Below are 17,672 nucleotides of genomic sequence, written 5' to 3'. Positions count from 1 at the left end.
GGTCCCTTTGGTCCAATGTGAAAGAATTTGCAAACCCGAAAATCTGAGGCAAAAGGGAATTTTATTGACACTGAGAAGCTAGACCCTCAGTGTAGGGTCCTGTTAGGGAAACAGCAAAGGTTAACACTGAGAAGACAGTATCTTCACAGTGGGTAGTGTCCTGGCTGGCAGCTTTGCTAAGAAGAAAGCTTCCTGTCAAAGCAAATTCCTGTTTCAGATTTTTGAAGAGATATGGAGTTCAGAATTGTCTTTATTACCAGTCTGAGGCTAGGCTTCCATTCAAAATTGAATGAGAATCCCTCAATGTTGTTAATGCCTTCAGGCCTAGATTTCCATTAGAAAAGAGAGTACTTATCTTGTAGTGTCAAGCCATTCAATAGGAATATCTGGCCAAGATATCCAAATGAATGAGCTACTTAAGAGGGCATGGCCTGGGAGAAGTATGCTTTTCCCAGAGGAGAGCTTGTGACCCTGAATCTCCCTTCTTTTACTGACTAAAGGGGACAGTTTCAGGTCATTAGGACCATAGGGTATATGGAGAAAAATTCATTCTCTGAGTGAAATGAATGAATGAAAAGGATTAATAAATATTTACTATACCCCAGACTTTGTGCTTAAGCACCAGGCATAAAACAAAACAAACCAAGCCAACAAGACTTTCTCTTCAAGGGCTTACATTTTGAAAGGGAACAAAACTTCCCAAAATAAGAAAGATAGAGTTGGAAAATTGGAATTGATGAGGAAAGAAAAGAAAACATGATTTATGGCCAGAAGATAGTAATTGGGACTAGAGATGAAAGCCCACCTCTTAAAAGTCTAGAGACCCAGTGTAATGCTGGCGAAACTGAGGCAAGATAGAGATTAGAGAGTTTTTAATACTTTATTTGGATTTCTGAGAGGAAGAGATTGTGCTGGGGGCATGATGCTCCCAGGTCTGATGTCCAAAGCATCCAGCAGTGAATAGGAGAATGTCTCAATGACATCTATGGCTCTAAGCTCCGGTAGACAAAGGTGGGGTGGAGTCCAAACTCTGGTGAGTGAGAATCTCCAGGCAGGGATCAGCAGTCCGGTTCTGACAGGTTGGGGTAGGACCATACATTCTGACAAATTGGGAGGACTTAGAAGTTGTTTAACTAGACCCAGGAAGTTTGAAATTTAGAGTTATATAATTAGATATCTGAGATAGGACATCTAGAGTCCTATGTTCTAGAATCTCAGATCTCCACAGCCCTAATTATCTTAGTTCTAATGAGCAGAAAAGCGGGGGTTGCAACCAGGAAAACTGAGGCAGAACAATTGGGGAAACTGAGGCAGAACAATAAAAAGGAATTGTGGCACACCACCAATATCAGAGTCTGAGTTGCAGTATTGAGAAGAGGAGGAAAAGAATGATATAGGAGAAGACCTGTGGTTATTTGTCCTTTGTTCTAGAAGAGGACCTGGAGGTGGTGGAGGTGCTGCCAATGATATGCAAATGAGTTGAATTTCAGTGTGAAAGGACTGTTCAGCTTCACTTTCTTCTCTAGTGCTATCTGGGTCCAGTACAAAAGACTGGAGATGTCCCTGGATGTAAGGTCTGAGTTTGATTAAGGCAATGCCCAATCAATAATTAAGGCTTGATTTAAAAAAAATGAGCCTCTTTGCTAAAACAGAAACAATTGTGGGACTTGGCCTGGGACCTATTGTCTAATCAATGAGAGCCAGAGTGATTTGAGTCTAAGGTGTGGTCCTTAAGAAAGAAATTTAGCCAATAAACCCCAAGATATCTTGGGAGGTTTCCAGAATCAAAATTTACATCTTAGGGGCAAAGTACCCCCAGATAAGAATGTAATACCCACTATGTAGACAGAGGGAAGTGAAAGAAGAAAGGAAAAAAAAGAGTCTTGTTGCCCTACTAGCCAGTTTCAGTTGAGTTCCTTGTGGAGCAGCTCCTCTATTCCCAGAGGTTCTTGTATGTCTGTAAGTATATCTATATTCATGACATCAGCGAGATACCGTGACTTATAAGTGAAGGGCTGTGCAAGGTCATCTGCCACTTTCTCCTCTGTATCTGTATTCAGTAGCCAGATCAGAACAAGTGGTGATGGCTCTGGATGCAGTGAGAGACCTTGACTTTTTTACGTCGAGGTCTTTAAGAAGTCTTAGTTTGACTGAAGCAGCAACCATTCAGTGATTAAGGCTAGGTAAGAAAAGTTCAGCTACTACTAGCTGTGTGAAACAGATTAAGTCTCTTAACTTTACTAAGCCTTAGTACTCTCGTCTGCTCTAGTCCTGTTCTCTACTTTTCTTTTTTTTTCTCCTTTTTTTTTTTTTTTTTTTTGGTGAGACAATTAGAGTTAAGTGACTTGCCTAGGCTCACCCAGCTAGTAAATATGTGTCTGAGACTGAATTTGAAACTCAGGTCCTCTTGACTTCAGAGTTGGTGCTCTATCTATTTCATCGTCTATTTGCTCCATCTACTTTTTAAAGTCATATTGATTCATAGATTAATTCCATCATTTGTTCTAGTTATGCCTTTGGGTAATTTATACCATATCAACATTGAATCTTTTGAGTTCAGCAAATCATTTAAAAGGGAATTTGCATAGTTATCATTGCTCATTTATGAGGGTAAAGCTATATTAGAATTACCTATAATTAAGAACTGAATATACTGTATTAATATGGCTTATCCTCCCTAAGAAGCTAAAAACTATGTTTTATAAAAAATTTAAATGATTTTCTGAAGTCATTCCCAAAAGAGTTATTTTCTTAGAATTAATTGCACTTACAGAATCCAAAGATCATTTTGATTAAAATTTTATCCTTTATGTTTTGATGATTTTATATCTTTATTTGTAGTACAATTTAATTTCTTATGTTCCCTTTTAATTTTTATGCATATTCATAATTCACAATAGATTTGGAAGTAATAAGGGTCATGGAAGTTAGCTAATTCATTATCTTCATTTTGCAAATGTAGAAATTGAAGCCCAGAAAAGTTGATCAGACAGACAAAAATAGTTACAGGATTTGAATCCAGCATGTCTGACTTAAAATCTAGCATAGCATCTTTTTTTTTTTTTTTTAACAGTGCCTTTCAGATCACCAAACAATTATAATTTTTTTGCTTTTCCTGCTCATTCCTTTCTCCCAGTCTTTCATACACTTCTTTCACCCTTGGGTTTATTTATTATATGTATTTGGATGTCTCCCAGCCACATCTTTCTCCTTAACTTTAGTCTCACCTGCTTGCCATGCTTAAGTTGTCTAATATTATTTCCTGAAGTCCCATAAAGCTTAATGTGTCTAAAATGGAATTAATTATCCTTTCTTCCAAAACATTTTCCTTCTTTCAGGGAAAGGGACCTACATGTGTAAAAATGTTTCTGGCAGACCTTTTTTAAGTGGTTAGAAACTGGAAACTGAATGGATGCCCATCAATTGGAGAATGGTTGCATAAATTATGGTATATGAATGTTATAGAATATTATTGTTTTATAAGAAACGACCAACAGAATGATTTCAGAGAGGCCTGAAGAGACTTACATGAACTAATGCTAAATGAAATGAACAGAACCAGCAGAACAGCAACAAGAAGACTATACAACAATCAATTCTGATGGACATGGCTCTTTTCAACAATGAGATAATTCAAATCAATTCCAGTTGTTCAGTGATGAAGAGAGCCATGTACACCCAGAGAGAGGACTGGGGGAACTGAGTGTTGACCACAATATAGCATTTTCACTCTTTCTGTTGGTGTTTGCTTGCATTTTGCTTGTTTTCTCAGTTTTTTTTTCTTGATCTGATTTTTCTTGTACAGCAAGATAACTGCATAAATATGTATACATATATTGGTTTTAACATATTTTAACATATTTAACATGTATTGGACTACCTGCCACATAGGGGAGGGGGGTGGAGGGAAGGAAGAAAAAATTTAGAACAGAATGTTTTGTAAGGGTCAAAGCTGAAAAATTACCCATTCGTGTCTTTTATAAATAAAAGGCTTTAATAAAATAATAATAAAAAAAAAGAATGCAGATCAAACACACAAAAAACAAACAACCCATTTTCCTCCTTTCAACTATATTCCTAATGATCCTATCATAATCTAACAAACATTTATAACATTGGTGGTACTACTTTCCCAGATACCCCACAATCTAAATTAAGGTCATTTACAGTTAGAGTTAGAATGAGGGGCTTCTTTGTGAAGTGGAGTTTTTAAAAGAGGACTTTTGATCAGGCAGTATATTTTATGGTAAGCAGAATATCAATTCACATTTCCCTGAGTAACAGTTATGAAATTCTAAGAAGCAAATCTATCTATCTATCTATATCTATATCTATATATATAGAATAGTCATTTTAAGTCTAAATCAGACATTGTGAAATAAGCTGTAGGAGGCATAGCTCAAGGCTTTATTGATGATGCTTGCTTCTTAATTATGTTATTTTTATGATTTGCCCCCTCATCCATTAAATTGTAACTTCCTTGTGAATAAGATTAGGGGTTTTTTATTTTGTGTGTGTACTTATATTCTCAGTTCCTTGTAGAATGCCTGACATATTGTAGATATTTAATAAATAAATAGTTGTTGATTAATGAATTGAACTTTTCCTGGTATCATAAAAAATAGTTAAGCACCATTCTGCTTCCCTTATTATAAAGCCTCTCTCCTTGGAAGGGCCATGTGTGTTTCTTCCTCTGCCCTCAAGGGCCTGGGTCATTATAATTAGGTAGAGTTCAGTGTTGTTTTGATTCACAGTTCCTAGAGTCATTTTATATGTTCTTGTTCTACTGAACTGTTCTACTGTTCATTTTGCATCAATGCACAGAGATAATCTTATGTTCCAGCTTTTCTCAAGAGATCTGAGTCATTTTTGATTCTTCTCAGTTCCCTTCCCTTCTTCAGCCAATTTTTCAATACTGTCAGTCCCACTACTTTCACAGTATTCTAGATTCTGCCTTTCTTTTCTACACTCTCTGCCCACCATCCTTGTTCAGATCCCCACTGCCTCTTCTGGACTTATGCAGAGAAGTTTGTTTTGTTTTTTGTCTTTGTGTCTTCAGTATCAAGCACAGTGATGGGCATGTAGTCATTCCCTTCTAAGGGTTACTATGAAGGTGAGTGATTGATTCTTTAAAGGCTGAGAGTTATGACATTAAGTTAAAGTCCAGGTATTCATGGAGCTCACATTTGCTAAAACAAATGGGGAAGATAATGGATGTTTCTAGCTTATTCATGATGATTTTTCTTTTTCCTCTAAAGCAAACTATTTAATTCCACGCTACTTTAAATGACCAAATGTGTATTAAAATACAGATTGGACTTTACAAAGCATCTGTGCTATATTATCTGGAGTTTTATTTTTATTATAAACTTACTGTTCTGAGTTTCACAATTGAGATATAGTCATAGTAAGGCAGTCTGTAATGTTAATCTCACTCTTTTAAATAGGCATCATGAGCTCCTTGTCTCTTATTTTAGAGGGATAATTTTAAATTAGAGCACTCTAATGTAAGATTTTCAACTATTAATTGTGCTATTTGTTTTTTTAGGGGGAATCATTTTATACTTCAGAATTAGGACAAGTATGTGAGAATTCCCATCAGCCAGCGTGGATTTCTTTCTTCAAGTTCTTCCAATACAGCCAGCTACATAACTTTCTCAAATAACCTTTCTTTGTGCCATGTTCTGTGGCTTGCATCAAAAGAGGAATTTGTCTTCATGAAGATTCCTAACATTGGTAATGTGATGAATAAATTTGAGATCCTTGGGGTTGTAGGTGAAGGTAAGTTAGATTTCCCAAATTAACTGAATTCTTGAGGAATGTTGGGCTATTCTGGTATGGCAAAACCTCATTAATTATGATTCAGATGATTTGAAATTTACAATAATTCACCCATAAATCTCACTGAGTAAAATATTGAAATTTCCTCTTGTATAATATGAGGACAGCATAATCCAGTCTACAAACAGTAGATTTTTCTAATTTTAAGAGTTCCTTTTTAATGTTTGTGTAGCTTCTCAATCTTGTGGGTTTTATTTTTATTTTTTGAGTAGATATTTATTAGCATGTCTTTAGCATTAATGATGTTTTTTATAAGATGAATTGATCTTTACTAATACACAGATATATTTCTATAGGAAGTACTATAATTGAATTTTTGAATGAACAAAACCTGTTCAATTAAAATTCTGCAAGTCATATTTCATCAAATGAAGTTTTATTGTATTTTAGAGATAGTTAAGTGCTCATCAGTTTTCTGAAATAAAATGAGACAATAACTTCTAATTGCTTAGAATATTTTCTTATATATGTTTTTAAAATTGGTGAATGCTACATAACATTATCTTTATAAAATGTTTTATTGGTCATAGTTTGAAATAGTAGCATTCTTAGTTTTTCTAGTTTATCAGTCAGCTAAATAGCTCAATCATTTTGCATCATGTTCACAAGTTCTTGTGAAGGAGAGGTAATATATTTTTTCTTAAATAAGAATCCAGTGTGATGATTACCTCAAAATTTGAAGCAAGAAGCTGTAGAAAATGGATAGTATCTTCCTGTGTGCCCAGATACTTTCCTTTTTTATATGAGTGTTCCTAAAAATGAAAATAGTTTTACTGTACACTTATGTAAATAAATCAGTTAATTATTTCATTTCCACAGGAAGTACTGTATTACCCACCTTCTTTATGCCACCTACCTTGATGAATCCCTTCCATTTTCTCTGCACATACCAAGAGTAAATAGAAGTGATCATTTTGGTTTGGTTAAGATCAGGTATCAAGGTAAATTTCCCAATAGGTAGTGAAAAAGTTTTTCTGTATAGGCCATGTATTGGGGAAATCTGTGACCAGAATGAATGTCCTGTTCCCTTGGGAATATGAAAAATGATTACCATAAGATGGTTTATTCTCCAGAATCTGGTGATGCTTACTGTTAGATATAATTTCTGTTGTGCTAGAATGTGAATGAGAATTTTTTTTTAATGCTACGCTAGTCACACATTCTATAAAAATTTTAAGCATTTTATAGATCAAGAAATTTAGACAAACTAGATCTTGCTTGGAAGTGATTAGTGGACTTTTTAATATGAATTAGACTTTTTAATGTATGAATTAATTTTCAGGCATCTAGTATCATTTTGGTAAAATACCAGTTTTAGGGAATTAATAAGTGAAATTCTAGTGTTCTCAGAGATGTTGATATTTTTCCCCAAATCGACAATTTAATCTTTTACTTGTAGGGTGATGACCAGTTATTATGGTATTCCTTAATCATGGGCCAGTGCTGATAGTTTTCTAAAATCGAAAAATACTTGTTGAATTGATTAGGGTATGGAAGGAGAAGAACTTGAAATTAACCTTTTGTTAAGAATTTTTATTCTTATATTTTTATATGGTTGTCTGAATTACCACTGAGTTTTATTTTTAAAAATATTAAATTTATAAAATACACAAATTGGGGGTTTAGATTCTCTGAATAGTCTAATATGAATATATTTGTTTATGTTTGTTCATTTTTATTGCAGGAGCCTATGGAGTTGTACTAAAATGCAGACACAAGGCAAGTAGAGATTTTTTAAAAAGTGTGCACATATTTAACTTTTGACACTAATTTGGTACAATGTATATATGGGGATTTAATAATGTTTAGAGTGTGATATCACTTATAATTGAAATTGAAATTCATGTAAATGCAGAAATAGAAATATGATGAACTTCCACAGTTGATACAAGGCTTTTCCTGTTTAGTCAAGATCAGTGATCATATTTAACTTATTTAAAGAATTAGTATAATGGACAGCAAGTACACACGAGCTTCTTTTGTAGTTGGTTGGGACAGGAAGATGAAATAGAATGGAAATTAAAATATTTATTTTTGTGTTCAAGTTACACAAAAAGGAATTTCATTAAATATTATTTCTGTTGATCTGCAAATTCCTAAAGCCTCAGGAATTTAAATACAGATTTAAAGAGGGAAAATAATGAATTGGTGTTAATATGGGATAATTCTCAAATGTTGTTTTAATCTCCCTTGAAATGAATCACATTTGAACTATATTTGACTATACAATAAGTTGTTTAGAAAAATTATAGGTCACAAACAATAGCTGTAGGGTTGACCATTGTTGAAGCTCTTCAGCGTGTTGTTTCTGTAATGATAGTAATTATGATACAGATACCAAGTTGTGTTGTGCTTCGTGTTTGCTTGTTAGGATCTGAGTTTTTATTTTTTGACATAAAATGTTGGACAAGTTGCTTCAGAATTCAGCAAAAGAATTTACTTTAAATTTTGATATAAGCTTATTTTGCAAGATTTTAATTTTTTTTCCTTTTCTTTAGATCTCTATATGTACTCAGATTGAAGTCCTTAACAGAATTTAATTTGAAGAAATAATGCTTTTCTTTTAAGTCTTGTTTCATTTCAAGTAGCTTATCTTCTAATTCATTACATTTTTATTATCTCAGATGCATGTGCTTGGCTTATTTCACTTATGGTATATCTTTTAACATTTCCTTGCCAGAATATTTAGAGGGGGGAAATCCTGTTTTTTTTTTTTTTCCCTCAGCACACAATTAAGGATATCTAGGAATTAAAAATAGCAAATGATAGGAAATCAGAATAAACTGAAGACCTCCAGTACTTTTTAAAGAACATATTATTGTATAATCATTTTATAATTATTTAAGTTATTCATCTCCAAGTATTAAAAACAAAAGTGCCTCAGGTATTTTAAACTAAATTTCTGAGAGATTGTTCTGAGGAAACAGATTATTAATATCCAATGTTAAGTATGTGATTATTTCTTGAAGAAAAGCTATTTTACTGATGCTTTAGCCATTTTACATTCTATAGTAAAAGAAAGCTTTAGTCCTGAACTTAAGAATTCATGAATAACTTAACAGTCATTACATATTGTTTGTTAGATAGGGATTGGCCTTATCATTTAGGTTAGGTTAGTGTTCTTTTTACTAATACATGTTGGTAACTGTCTAAAGCAGGGCATGAAACCTTCATGCACTATTGGGAGAGTTTTGAACTGATTCAGCCATTCTCTAAAGCAATTTGATATTATGCCCAAAGGGTTATAAAGCCACATATGCCCTTTGGCTTAGCAATACCACTGCTGAATCTATATCCCCAAAAGAGATTAAAAAAGGGGGGGGGGAGGACCTATATGTACAAAAAATATTATATATATATTTTTTAAAGCTATAAACTCAATCAAAAAGCCAGCCCCCTTTCTCTCTCCCCCCCAAATTTTTCTATTTGTAATCCATTTTGGCCTGAGAAATTTTTAGATGATTTTAGACATATAAAATAGATATACAAATGAAACATTTATTGATAATAAATCACAATTTCACCCCCCCCCCCATATTAGTTATGAGACCCCATATGGAACCATGGAAGACAGTTTAAGAAGCTGGGGTCTACAGCATTGAAAAGATCAGTGAACTAAAGTCAGATTGTGAAGGGAATAATTTGAAAAAAAATTTGAAAGAGAGGCTTGATTCTGAAATGTCAAGCAGATGAGTTTGTATTTTATTCAAGAAGCAAGAAAGTCCATTGAAGCTTTTATAGTTGGGGAGTAACACAATTAGATCTTTGCATTTGGAATATTAATTTGAGAGCTTTTGGATAGTCAGTCAGGAAGACAGACAATTAGGCTATTGCAATACTCCATTTAAGAAATAGTTAGAGCTTGAACTAAAGTAATGACAGTATGAGTGGAAAGAATGGGTCAAATGTGAGAGAGATTGCGTACATAGAATCCATAAGTCATAGTTTGATGTAGGGGATATGGGAAAATGAAAAGTCAAGAATGACTCTGGGATTGCAAATCTGGGTGACGAGAATAATGATGGTGTCCTCTACAGAAACTGGAAAGTTAATTTGCCGTGTGTGTAGAGATTATAGTTGGAGATGTCTCAGACGAGAAACTAAAGCTTGTATATATTTATTTGGGAGTCATCTACATAGGATAACTATCCTGGGAGCAAATGGAATCACTGAGACAATATATAGAAAAAAATAGGATTTTAGTATGAATGTTGAACTCACAAAGGAGACTGAAAGAAACTATTCAGGTAAGAGGAGAATCAAGTGAAAGTAGAATTATGAAAACTGAGGGAGGAACGGGGAAGTGAAATAATCAGTAGTCAAAGACTATATATAGTAAGGTCATGAAGGATGAGGATGGCTTTAGCAATTAAGAGATTATTGGTAACCTTGGAGTTTCTGTTAAAACCACATTACTAAAGATTGAGAAAAAAGTAAAAGATGAGAAAATATAGACAGTTGGGAACAGATGACTTTTTTACTAGGTATTTAATTGTGAAAAGGAGAAATATAAAGTCAAAACTTGTTGCTGTTAATGGAAAAACATTTCTAAATGAATGCCATGGTGATAGTGTGGTTCAGTAGTTTCAATTTCATATGGGAAAAATAGTACTTTTTTTTTTTTCAAAGTGGTCTTGCATGAATTTAAAAAAAAAAAAAGTCTACATCTGAAAGGAGGCAGAAAAAAAGTGTCAGAACCCACCCCTGGATAGAAATGAAATATCTTTTATGAATTTCATTGTTTGAACATTTTATAGTTGTTGATGTGTCACTGTAGATGGCTAACAGAAAAGACTTCATTTTTAAATGGAAAATAAGGACTTTCTCATTTTGATAGCTCTTTTTTTTTCCTATACCACAGAAGTTCAGACTTGTCTGCCCAGTTCACTTGATATATATACCACTTATACTTACTATAGGTACTTTATATTTGGAGTTATTTTAGGTTGTTCAAAAGCTATTTCTTTTGTATTTATATGAGTTATCTTTAGGGAACTTCATTGAAGTTTTAGCCTCAAGCCTGCTTGGCACCAAGGATATCAAGATTTGAAGCATTATCTTTGGCCTCTAGGTGCTTATTCTAGTTTGGAAGACAGGATTCATATATATACATGTTTTGGCCAAGTAGCACCTTCTATGTGTTGCTTTATTTTTTATTTTTTAAAGATGTATCTTTTTTTTTTGATCTTACTCCTTCTCCAATTGGTTTTAGCCTCCTTCCTTCCCCCTCCCCCCCTCCCCACTTTTTTTTCCTGATATATATTTATCTGTATTGTACTTTATTAATGTAACTGCTGTCTCCCTTGGATGAATGATAACTCTTAAAAGGAAGACACTGGCTTTTGTATCGTTTACTTAGAATCTAGCACAGTGTCTGGCACATTAACAGGTATTTAACAGGCTTTTTGATTAATGACTACTACATTAAAAAAGAAATAACTGTGGAAGGGCTAATGCAATCTGTATGGTCATAGCAACTTCTTTATGATATTTATATTCTCTAAGCAAGAGGCTCACAGACCAACTCCCTGAATGTCACTTCTTTCTATTTTTCCTTTCAGTGTTCTTGCTGTTTTATAGCAGCCAAAAAGAATGGTTCTGGGTGGAAAATTTTAGCATAAATTAATGCTTAACTTAGAGTAACTAAACTCATTTTAGAATCAGCAGCTGTTTAGTCAGTAGACTTTCTACAGCACATCTTTTTTTTTTTTTTTTTTTTTTTGAGCTAAAATAGACTTTTCAAAACTAAAACCCAACATTTAAAAACAGAACCAGAATTTGTGGTGCTCTTAGAATGATTTAGGATCTAAGAACAAGTTCACATATCAAGATATATAATTATTGAGAGTTAATGAGGATATTAGAATATTGTTTTATTTACAAAGTGCAATTTACCATACATTTTGGATGCCCTCTTTGAAAGTTAATGAGAAGTGCTGACAAATTTCATATCCTGGAAATTTAAAAGATTTTAAAAATGGGGCAAATCCTTTTTTGTATTGACCATGCTTATATTCTATGGTAGTCCATTTCTGAACACATTATACTGTATCAGAACAAATATAAAAGATTTTATGGCAATAAATCTGTGCGACATTGCCATAATTTGTTGGCTTGCTCATATCATCAAAAAGTAGTTATCTTTTATGACTCTTGTCATAATGTTAAATCATTCTAGGTTTACCCCAAGTCAATAGACTTGTCCCTTCACTATTGATATTAATATTCATGCTGTAGAATTGAAAATAACTGTCCTTGTCATTTATCTAGTTCATTTTTATTCAATATGCATATCTAGGTATATCTGAAAATGCTAATAGCAGAAATTGTCAAAATTGGCTTCATATCAGCTTCTAAATAAAATCCTATATGTTTTCACCCACATTGAAAACGTTAATCATAGTTCTGAATGCTTTTAATTCTGTAGCTATGCCTTTTATGGACATTTTGTCCTTTTGCAAGTTTGTCTTAATTCATGTATGAATTCATTTCACTACATTACAGGTACCAATATATATTGTAGTGCAAACAGTAGAGAGAGTTGACTTGTAGACAGAATAAATAGAAGTGGTTGGAGCCTGAGAACCAGAATGCTATAGGCAACTAATGGCAAATGGAAGGTGGGAGGCATACGTTTGCTGTTGTGTTACTTTACTGTAGAGATTCTGTGGCTATAATAAGTGATGAGAAATTGAAGGGCAAAAATTATTGTATAAGAATCTATGCCCAGTCACAAAAGGAAAAGTACTTGATTATATGAGAAAGCTGAATCAAGTGAAATATGTATTTTGTGTCCTGTGCTAAGATTTTTTAAAAGTAGGAGATAGATTTCTTCTCTTTATGTAACTAAGTCTACTTGGAAAAGGATAATCATACCTCTGCTTTCCACCCTATCAAGATAGGTGAATTTTGCTTACAATAATACATGCAATCACAGATGGATAAAATAACTGTTTTTTATAGTTAAATATAAGCTTATTTTTGGAACATCTCAGAAGCACACAGGACAACAGAGATGATATACACATCATTCTGCTCTCACATGTTCTCCTTTGCTAGATCTCTATATTTTGAGTCATTTATTCCATGAAAATTGGAAATTATAAATATTTTGGAAGGATGCATATAATTAAACCATCAAGTTTTATGGATTAATGTTACATCTTGACAATTGTGGGCAACAGTTTTGTTAGTATGGTTCCATTATAGTTTATTGTTTGAATGAATTCTCAAGGACACTTCTTCATTTGTAGTTGGAAGATTTATTATTATTATCATTATTATTTTTTAAAATAACTTTTTATTGATAGAACCCATGCCAGGGTAATTTTTTATAGCATTATCCCTTGCATTCACTTTTGTTCCGATTTTTCCCCTCCTTCCCTCCACCTCCTCCCTGAGATGGCAAGCAGTGCTTTACATGTTGAATAGGTTACAATATATCCTAGATACAATATATGTGTGCAGAACCGAACAGTTTTCTTGTTGCATAGGGAGAATTGAAATCAGAAGGTATAAATAACCCGAGATGAAAAACAAAAATGCAAGCAGTTTATATTCATTTCCCAGTGTTCTTTCTTTGGGTGTAGCTGCTTCTGTCCATCTTTGATCAATTAAAACTGAATTAGCTCTCTTTATCGAAGAGATCCACTTCCATCAGAATACATCCTCAAACAGTATCATTGTTGAGATATATAATGATCTCCTGGTTCTGCTTATTTCACTTAGCATCAGTTCATGTAAGTCTCGCCAGTCCTCTCTGTATTCATCCCACTGGTCATTCCTTACAGAACAATAATATTCCATAACATTCATATACCATAATTTACTCAACCATTCTCCAAATGATGGGCATCCATTCATTTTCCAGCTTCTAGCCACTACAAACAGGGCTGCCACAAACATTTTGGCACATATAGGTCCTTTTCCCTTCTTTAGTATCTCTTTGGGGTATAAGCCCAGTAGAAACACTGCTGGATCAAAGGGTATGCACAGTTTGATAACTTTTTGAGCATAGTTCCAAATTGCTCTCCAGAATGGCTGGATGTGTTCACAATTCCACCAACAATGTATCAGTGTCCCTGTTTTCCCACATCCCCTCCAACATTCTGCATTATCCCTTGCCTCTCTAGCCACTGTCATCTTTATTATATTTGCTTGCCCAATCCAAGAGCATTTAATATTTTTCCAGTTGGTTAGATCAGACTTAATTTGTGTGGAAAGTGTTTTGTAGTTTTGCTCATAAAGTTTCTGATTTTCCCTTGGCAGATAGATTCCTAAATATTTTATACAATCAGTAGTTATTTTAAATGGAATTTCTTTTTGTAACTGTTAACTGTTGGGTTTTGTTAGTGACCTATAAGAATGCTAATGACTTATGTGGGTTTATTTTGTATCCTGCAACTTTGCTGAAGGTGTGGATTGTTTCTAATAACTTTTTAGTAGAGTCTCTGGGGTTCTCTAAATATACCACCATATCATCAGCAAAGAGTGATAATTTGGTTTCCTCATTGCCTATTCTTATTCCTTTAATCTCTTTCTCAACTCTTATTGCCAAAGCTAGCATTTCTAATACAATATTAAATAGTAACGGTGATAGTGGGCAACCTTGTTTCACTCTTGATCTTATTGGGAATGGTTGCAGTTTGTCCCCATTACATATGATGCTTACTGCTGGTTTTAAATAGATACTACTGATTATTTTAAGGAAAAGTCCATTTATTCCTATACTCTCAAGAGTTTTTAATAGGAATGGATGTTGGATTTTATTAAATGCTTTTTCTGCATCTGTTGAGATGATCATATGGTTTTTGTTAATTTGATTATTAATATGGCCAATTATAGTTTTCCTAATATTGAACCAGCCCTGCATTCCTGGTATAAATCCTACTTGATCGTGATTTATTATCCTGGGGATAATTTTTTGTAGTCTTTTTGCTAATATCTTAATTTAAGATTTTAGCATCAATATTCATTAGTGAGATTGGTCTATAATTTTCTTTCTCTGTTTTCAACCTACCTGGTTTAGGTATCGGTACCATGTCTGTGTCATAAAAGGAATTTGGTAGTATTCCTTCATTTCCTATTTTTTCAAATAGTTTATAAAGCATTGGGGCTCATTGTTCTTTGAATGTTTGGTAGAATTCACATGTAAATCCATCTGGTCCCGGGGATTTTTTTTTAGGGAGTTGATTAATAGCTTGTTCTATTTCTTTTTCTGAAATGGGACTATTTAAGCAATTTACTTCCTCCTCTGATAATCTGAGAAGCTTATATTTTTGGAGGTAGTCATCCATTTCTCTTAGGTTATCAAATTTATTAGCATAAAGTTGGGCAAAGTAACCCCTTATTATTTCTTTAATTTCCTCTTCATCAGTGGAAAGTTCTCCTTTTTCATTTTTAAGACTGCTAATTTGATTTCCCTCTCTCCTTTTTCTAATCAGATTTACCAAAGGTTTATCAGTTTCATTGGTTTTTTTCATAAAACCAACTCTTAGTTTTATTTATTAGTTCAATAGTTTTTTTACTTTCTATATTATTAATTTCTCCTTTTAATTTTAGAATTTCAAGTTTAGTAATTGATTGGGGGTTTTTAATTTGGTCTTTTTCTAACTTTTTAAGTTGCAGGCCCAATTCATTGATCTTCTCTTTTTCTATTTTATTTAAGTAAGCCTCTAAGGATATAAAATTTCCCTTTATTACTGCTTTGGCTGCATCCCATAAATTTTGATATGATGTCTCATCGTTGTCATTATCTTGAGTGAAATTATTAATTGTGTCTATAATTTGCTGTTTCACCCAATCATTCTTTAGATTTATTATTTGTTAATTCATCAAGAAATTTGAGCTTTTCACGTACAGTTCTGGCCATTGATTCATGATTTGCTAGGTATTTAGTTCTTAAAGTCTGCATTGATGTCTATCACATACTTTCTTTGTTGTTTCCTTGTATAATTTGCATTGCTCATTAAGTCAAAATTCCTTAAGTATAACCTGTTTGTAGTTTCTGGTGACAGTAACCAGGTCTTAAATTGTTATCATAAATTCTATCTATTTCTGAAAACCAAGCCACCAGACTTAGCCAATTGTTCAATACTTCTTTATCCATATATTGTTGGCTTAGTTCATGCAGATTCTGCCCATTGAAGACCCTTTGATTTTCTTGTTGGATCTTAATATTTTGGTAGATTCCCATCTATCTAAAGGTAAAACATCTCTTATATTCAATAAATACAATGATGTCTGCTTGTTTTTCTATAATTTTTGACCTGTTTATCATGTCTTCTAAAAATTGCTATCAGTTTTATCCCCCCCCCGCCCTTTTTTTTTTTTTGTCATAGAAGTGTTAATCTTCCTATTGTTGTCTTTTTAGGCCCTGCATTTTGTTCATATTGTATTAATTTTTTTTTAGAAGACTTTTCTATTCTAGTCCATTTTATAGTTCTGAAAGTAGTGTTATGATTGGCATTGGGTCAATGTCAGTAACTTTAAATGTATTCATCCTACTCCGCTTTGATTTCAGAATGCCAGAAAGTCTCTTGTATTAATTTACAGCCAGCTCCCTTGATGTCTTTTTATTTACTGTTTCTTCTTCTTCTTTTTTATTCTTCTTCTATTTTATTCTTATATTTTCCAATGGGGTTCAGATATAAATTTTAAATTATTCAATTTTATTCTTCTTCTATTTTATTCTTATCTTTTTCAGTGGGGTTCAGATATAAATCGTTTTGTGATAAGAGCTGTCTTACTATTTCCCTTTCTATTTTAGTACTCTGTAGACTGTTAAAAAAGGTGAATGAAATAACTGCTTTTCATAGTTGGATAGAAGAATTAGAATGTAAAAAAAAAAAAATCAACCAAGTGCAGTTAGGTGACATAGTGCTGGAATCAAGAGTATTAGTATTCAAATCCACCCCTAGACCGTTGACCCTGAACAAGTCACTTAATCCAGATTGTGATTTTCAACCTCCCCTCCAAAAAGAAAAAAAAAAAAAAGAATTTAAGCTTACTCTTTGTTGATTCACAGAAACTATTCGCAGTATAACACTGGTAAGCAGATAGCACAGATAGAGGTCACATGCGTCTTCTATTTCTATATGATTTTAATTTGAATATCTGAACTTTGAAAACTTTTCTTTCTATATATCTTGAGGATTATGATTATGTGAGGTATATTAATCAGTCAGTATTACATCCGAGTGATTTGTGAATAACAGTTTGATTCGTGATAATGGTCTGGTTCTATTACAATTTATCAGTTGAATTTTATTTTGAGTAAGGAGAATATTTAACATCCTTTTCCTCCTTTTTTGTGTGGTAGTATTATTACTACATATATATATGATTTTGTATTATATTATGTATATGTATTATATATATGTATTATTTTTGTACTATAACAATCACAAGAATATATATATATATATAATTAGGTGATTAGGTAGCACAAACTAGAAACAGTAATTGATCAGATTGAAGAATGGGAAATGAAGCCTTTAGATGTAGTCATGGGAAACATTTTACTAGGTCTTTGTTGACTAACTAGATTTGTAAAATAGCATAGAGTTGAAAGATGACTTCCAAAGTATTGAATTTGTTTTGCTAGGAGAGTAGTGGTGCCGTAATAGCTGACAAAATGGTGCTTCAGCTTTAAGCATTTTGAGCCTTAAGTGACAATAGTATATCAATCAATCACTAGCCATTTATTAAGGACTTATTATGTGCCAGTCATTGTGCTGAGTGGGGGGGATACAAAGGAATGGTAAAACAAAAAAAAAATGTTGTTCTGTAAGGAAATTACAAACTAATGGATATATCCACGTGGTGGAAAT

General features: G+C 33.0%; 1 protein-coding gene across 6 annotated transcripts in view; it reads left to right on the top strand.

Moving 5' to 3' along the window:
- Window positions 1-17,672, top strand: part of CDKL5 (cyclin dependent kinase like 5) — a 278,542-nt gene that overhangs the window by 69,599 nt on the left and 191,271 nt on the right. For 5 of the 6 annotated variants that reach the window (XM_051984416.1, XM_051984417.1, XM_051984414.1 and 2 more), the window contains 2 exons: window positions 5,549-5,781; window positions 7,526-7,560. In XM_051984416.1, the coding sequence (XP_051840376.1) occupies window positions 5,718-5,781; window positions 7,526-7,560 (99 nt within the window). In that variant the 5' untranslated portion in view covers window positions 5,549-5,717. Of the gene's footprint in view, window positions 1-5,028; window positions 5,114-5,548; window positions 5,782-7,525; window positions 7,561-17,672 lie in introns of those variants that run through there. The other variant, XM_051984418.1, reaches the window with a different exon arrangement.

This window comes from Antechinus flavipes, chromosome 3 (assembly GCF_016432865.1).
Source record: "Antechinus flavipes isolate AdamAnt ecotype Samford, QLD, Australia chromosome 3, AdamAnt_v2, whole genome shotgun sequence".
Lineage (NCBI taxonomy): Eukaryota > Metazoa > Chordata > Mammalia > Dasyuromorphia > Dasyuridae > Antechinus > Antechinus flavipes.
The sequence above is the reverse complement of the archived record's forward strand: the minus strand, read 5'-3'. Positions and strand labels throughout refer to the sequence as shown.